General features: G+C 36.2%; 1 protein-coding gene across 1 annotated transcript; it reads left to right on the forward strand.

Annotated features, from left to right (window-relative positions):
• The first annotated feature begins 2,465 nt into the window (after window positions 1–2,465).
• Window positions 2,466–3,371, forward strand: LOC100761177 (olfactory receptor 4P4). Its single transcript, XM_027421123.2, has one exon. It carries the CDS (start codon window positions 2,466–2,468, stop codon window positions 3,369–3,371), a length of 906 nt encoding a protein of 301 aa, XP_027276924.1.
• Window positions 3,372–6,373: the final 3,002 nt, after the last annotated feature.

The following is a 6,373-nucleotide window of genomic DNA, read 5'->3' on the forward strand; positions in this document are numbered from 1 at the left end:
GACAGGCTTGTATGGCCCAGTGGCGATCATTCAACTCATTTTGTCGATGAGATTTGCCTTGAGCTCTTGATTCCCTACCTGTACTTTCAAAATGCTAGGGGTACTTCACCACATCTCCTTAAAATGTCTTCATTGAGTTTACACATGCCGGTGTAGCTGCCTATGGAAATAATACAAATTATTTTCTCAAATTATATAAAGCTAAAATGAAAATTGTATTTGTGGGCATCAATACTATATTTGTTTCTTTTATTTTCATGAATTAGTTGTAGTAATGATTCATGTAAAATGGTTATATAGTTTAGATACATGGAATAGTAGAATTAAAGAAATTAGGAATAAAATAAAGGTAACTGTATGTAGTGATTTCCCACATAGTAAATTGAAAAATACCATATAAATAGTGTTTTTGTTTATAATAGGTAATGATTTTAATTTATCTGAAACAGGGTCTTACTCCATAGTCACTGTGTAGTCACACAGTTACACAGGTCTGGAAGTACCTTTGTATTTCAGGCTGGCCACCCACTCACATAGATCTACTGTTTTCTGATTCCTAGGGCTGGGATTAAAAGTGTTTGCTACCACACAGGCCTTGGGTAATAAATTTGTGTAACATATTAGGAAAAGTGCTCATATTTGAAATTCTAAACAATTATAATTGAAGAAAAATAAATATAATATATATTTTGTTTAATATCAAAGAACGAATATTAGGATCGTGTGTGTGTGTGTGTGTGTGTGTGTGTGTGTGTGTGTGTGTGTGTGTCAATGTTTAGACAATAATTTTATTTTCTCTTGCCTTATTTTGTTCATGGCATGTTTATCTTAGAAAACAGAATATAAATTTAAGAGATACTGGAAACTAAACATTTATGATTATCAAGAGAAAGGCAGACTCCAGATTTAGGGCATTCTAACTTAAGAAATGCACATTGTGTTAAATCTGAAGAAACATTATTTCAAATTCAAAGATCTTCAAATATAATGTTTATGATATTCATATATTTCTTTATAATATGTTTGTATAAGTACACGATACAGTTCATGAATATTCAGACCATCCAATGGGTATTGGGCTGTTGCTTTGTATGTTCTCTTCCACAGAGATGAGGATTCAAAACACTCTACGCTGCTCAAGATTCATTCCCAATATGGCTTGGCTCAAAAGCACTGATAGATTCTAGAAAGAGTGAGTACCAAATTCTCTGTCATTAATCTGAGTCTGTGAATTTTACTTAGATGCTTTTGACCAATTTGCATCCCGGAAAAACCAGGGATTTAGTTATCCTGAGTGATATTCATGTAATGTGTCTCATTAAATTACCTTTTTAAGTTATTATACATAAGCAATTTCTCCATAAGCAAGCAGAGTGTCATCTCCAAAAAAAAGGTCAGCTTTAGTTTCATTAAAACAAGGACAAACTTGGCCACTAAAACATTAACTTATTAAACTCTTGTTTGGACACTGTTAATTTTCTAAACTCTGTGAGTCCTGGTTGTTTCTGTGTTTAAACAGAACCAACAAAACAAGTACAGTTTATGTAGTTTACAAGAAAGAAAAAGATATCAGGGTAAGAGCACAATGTTTTCTTTTTCCTCCTCGATGAAAATATATTTGAATGATAACCTTGACTAGAATTGACTTCTTAGTGTTTGGAAATTTTTTAGTATCCATACCAGCTTACTATTTATGATCTCAAGTAGTGAGAGTGACACATGCATTGAACGTTTTCCTGATTTTATTTTGACATTATATGAACTTTATTTTTGCCATAACAATTTACAGCTGAATTTTGGTAAAATAATTTTTATCATTTAAAATTTGATTCTGACAATGAGTGAATGCAATAATCTTTGCAAATTTTATTCCATATTTTGACACATTATTTTTAATAGTTCTTTGTTTCCAGATATTTTTCACAAATTTTTTTTTTACTGTCCTTCATAACATGGGCTCACATGAGAATGGAGATAATTTTTCCCACCTGTTAATTGTTGTGTTAGTGAGTTTTAAGTAAACATACTTTTGTGTATAAATATATAATTTGGGAAATTCCTCCAAATCAACCAAATGAAGAAAAATTAAATGAACAGACAAGACACAATTATTAACAATATGAAAAATATTTTTGCTTTACCTAGATTTAAACTGTTATTAAACATTTTTGGTAGTAATTATATCTATTGTTTGTGTGCAGAGCAACTTTTGAAATATTGGAAATTCGTTTTCATGTTTGAAAATGTTGGAAGAATATAGCTTTTACATTGCACAATCATGACACTGTGGGCTTGTACATAAGAGACATAGCAGCGACAGCCTTTCTAACTGTACTGCAGAAATGATTAATATTACATAATTACATAATTGTTACCTTGCTCAATTTTATGGAGGTTTTGTTTCTTTCATTTGTAGATGTTTAATTTTTCTGCTTATCAAGTATGGAATTGAAACATTGAAATACATGGAGAACCAGAGGAATGTCTCTGAATTCATTCTGCTTGGACTTTCTTATGACCATAACATACAGATATTTTGCTTTGTTCTTTTCTTAGTTTGTTACTTGTCTCTTTTGCTGGGAAACTTTGTGATCCTTGTATCGATTCGATGCAGCCCTCTTTTTCATCAGCCAATGTACTATTTCCTCAGCCACCTATCTTTTATGGATATATGTTTTACCTCCTGTGTGACCCCCAAATTCATTGGTGACCTTCTAGTAGTTAGAAAGACCATCTCTTATGAGAACTGCATGCTGCAGGTCTTTGCTGTACACTTCTTAGGAATGATTGAAGTCTTAATCCTAACAGTCATGGCCTTTGACCGCTACGTGGCCATCTGCAGGCCTCTCCACTACATGGTCGTAATGAACAGGACAAAATGCCATCTTCTAATGTTAGCAGCATGGGCTGGTGGAGCAGCTCACTCATTTCCTCAGTTCTCTATTGCAATCTTGTTGCCCTTTTGTGGCCCCAATAAAATTGACCACTACTTTTGTGATATTTTTCCTCTACTCAAAGTTGCTTGTACTGATACCTACATCACTGGTGTCCTTATTCTAGCCAATTCAGGTATAGTCACTTTAGTGACCTTTGTGGTTTTATTTGTTTCTTATGTCAAAATTTTACTCACTTTAAGAACTCATTCAGCAGAAGGAAGACGAAAGGCCCTGACTACATGTGGGTCTCATGTCACTGTGATAGTTTTATTCTTTGGACCTGCAATCTTCTCCTATCTTAGACCTCCTACCACTTTCCCTGAAGATAAAATATTTTCACTGTTTTACACCATCATTGCTCCTATGTTCAACCCCTTAATTTACACACTGAGGAATGCAGAGATGAAAAGTGTAATGAGAAAAGTTTGGTGTTAATCTCTAATTTTAATGGAAGTATATAACTAATATGAAGGTGCATATTAGATATGTGGCTTTGTAATAGAAAATTATAGATGTAAATTAAGTATTTAGATACTATGCCATATATGTCATATATTTCACTGTCTTTATTAGAATGAATGTAGACAATAAAAATCATTTAAATTAATTAATCAAAGACTATTAAAATATCAATTTTTCAGGCTACTGAACAGGGGTCAGCAGGGTTACTTGCACTGAAAACTTGAACCAAAGCAAGTAAATGATGTTGTGCTTATCAAGAATATATATTTAACATTTCAGAGAATTAATGGACTTGAGGCCTGTGGTGTTTTGAAAGAAAGTGGCCCCCATAGGGAAGCCACTTTTAGGAGGAATGGCTTTGTTAGAGTAGATATGATCTTGTTGGAGGAAGTGTGTCACTCTGGGAGTGGGCTTTGAGTTCTTCTTTGCTCAAACTACTCCTAGTGTCACAGTTGTTTTGTTGTTGCCTAAGAGATGTAGCCAGCACTATGTTTATCTGCATGCCACCATGCTCCCCATCAAGATGATAATGGACTGACCCATTGAGCTGCAAGCCACCACCTCAATTAAATATTCTCCATTATAAGATTGCTGTGGTCATGATGTCACTTCACAATAGAAATCAGATTGTAACTCAGCAGGACAACACTCAGCTAATTTTCATAGACAACTGATATAATATTAATCTGACAGTTTTACTTAGATGCACTCCTCCACTAAACACCTTAGTGAATTTTGTTTTGTTCTGTTTTTCAAGATAGGTTTCTTTGTGTAAGTTTGGAGCCTGTCCTGGATTTCACTCTACAGACCAGGCTGTCCTGGAACTCATATAGATCCCCGTGCTTCTGCCTCCTGAGTTCTGGGACTAAAGACTTGCACTGCTACCACTGGGCTCACTAATATATTATCTTGCATTGAGTGTTTTGTTAATTTATGATGAGTATAAATTGGAATTCTCTTGTTTTAATTAAAAGACCACACACTAAAGTAAAATTTGTGTGTGTGTGTGTGTGTGTGTGTGTGTGTGTGTGTGTGTGTGTGTTTGTGTGTTTGTGTGTGTGTGTGTGTGTGACTTTGTGTAAGTGTGCACTCATGTACGCACATGGCCAGAGGAGGATGTCTAGTGTTCTCTCTGTCCCATATTTTCTTGAGTTAGGGAACATCACTGAATCCGGAGCTTGATGATTTTCACTTAGGCTTACTGACTAAGAAGTCCCTGGGAACCTGTCTTCACCCTCTGCTGCCCATTCCTGGTGTTTCAGGTACTGTTGAATGATCCTGGCTTTTTTTATAGGTCCTGCAGATCTAAGCTTAGGTCCCCATGCTCCTGCAGCAAGTTCTCTCACCTATTGAGCCATCTCCCCAGTCCCTGGAGAATTTTTTTAAATGAAGACTTGAAAACTACTTTGAAGTATTGATAGCAAATAAGAGTCTCTAGTCTGTGGCACTGCTTTTGTTTTTTAGCTTTCATCAGACCCTGATACAGTCTGTATTGTCTACTAGACAGCTAAGTTCATTCTTTTCTGCTTGGTGTGTGTATATGCCTTCCCATCAAATGCCTTTTGTTATGAAATGATTGTTTCATAAAGAATGTTTAAACTTCATTTGCCACCTGCTATCATCACTCAATGGTGAAACAGATTGACACTTCCCATTAAAGCTCCAACTATAGATTGTTTAAATTTCATTTCCTGTGGATGTGTGCTCACCTGCACCACTTGAAGACAGCATCAGATCTCATGGAACTGGAGTTACAGGGGGTTGTTTGAGGCCTAGGGTGGGTGCTGGGAAGAAAATGTTGGTCCTCTGCAAGAACAGCAAGTATTATTAACCCTTGAGCCATCTCTCCATCCCCTTCAGTCAAGCTAAATCGTATCTACTACGTGTGAGAGGTGTAATTTACCTGTAGACAGTATAACTCTGGGGCTGGGGAAATGGCTCAGTTGGTAAATTATTTGTTTTGCAAGGACAAGGGCCTGAATTTAGGTCCTAGCATCCATACCTTTTTTTTTTTTTTTTTTTGTCACCTTGATACAAGTTGGAGATATTGGGGAAGAGAAAGTCTCAGTTATGAATTGCCTCCATTAGCTTGTAGGCAGGCTGTAGCATTTTCTTGATTGAGGGTTGATGTAGAAGAGCTCAGCCCACTGTGGGTGTGACCCCTACCCCAGGCAGGAAGTGCTGGATGGTGTAAGAAAGCTTGCTGAGCAAGTTATAAAGCAGGTCAGTAAGCAGTGTTTCTGCTTCAATTTCTGCCTGTTTGAGTTCCTACCATGGCTCCCATCATTAATGGACTGTAGTGATCAGGACATAATCCTTCCCTCCCCAACTTGCTTTAGATTATGATTTTTATCACAGCAATAGTAACTACATTAGGACAGTGCCCCAAAGCTGGACAGTGGTGAAGCATGTTCATAATCTCGGTGATAGGGATATAGAGATAAGTGGTTACTTGGCAGTGGGAGAGGGTGTCACTAGCCAGCTGGTCTATTTGACCAGTTTCAGGACAGTGAGGAGGCCCTATTTAAAAGAAAATCTGTACAGTGTTTGGAGAATAGCATGTGAGGTTGTCCTCTGTCTTCAATGCACTTGTGTGTATTTGTGAGTGCATACATGCACATCCAAACAAACTTGGACCCCGACATACACACATACACTCTGAAACTTCTGGGCATTCATGTATTAGACAGCTATTAAGTATGTTGCTACAATTTGAATTTTTATAAATGTTTTTATTCATTTATTATGTGTGTGTGTGTGTGTGTGTGTGTGTGTGTGTGTGTAGGGAGTGCTGGAGAGTTAGAGAGGGACCTGGGTCATGCAAAGAAAGTGCTTGACCATTAAACTAATACCCAGCCCTTGTAGTTTGATATTTCATAATTTGTAGTCAATAGTTTGGTCAATGTTTATATAAATAAGCTAAATTCTTTCATATTTATTTAATTTGTATGTGCGGGTACCTGTTTGTATATTTG

This window comes from Cricetulus griseus, chromosome 6 (assembly GCF_003668045.3).
Source record: "Cricetulus griseus strain 17A/GY chromosome 6, alternate assembly CriGri-PICRH-1.0, whole genome shotgun sequence".
NCBI classification, from domain to species: domain Eukaryota; kingdom Metazoa; phylum Chordata; class Mammalia; order Rodentia; family Cricetidae; genus Cricetulus; species Cricetulus griseus.

What these genes read in the sequence shown, in the direction of transcription:
- LOC100761177 (XM_027421123.2), top strand. Translation starts at nt 2,466, where the DNA reads ATGGAGAACCAGAGGAATGTCTCTGAATTCATTCTGCTTGGACTTTCT.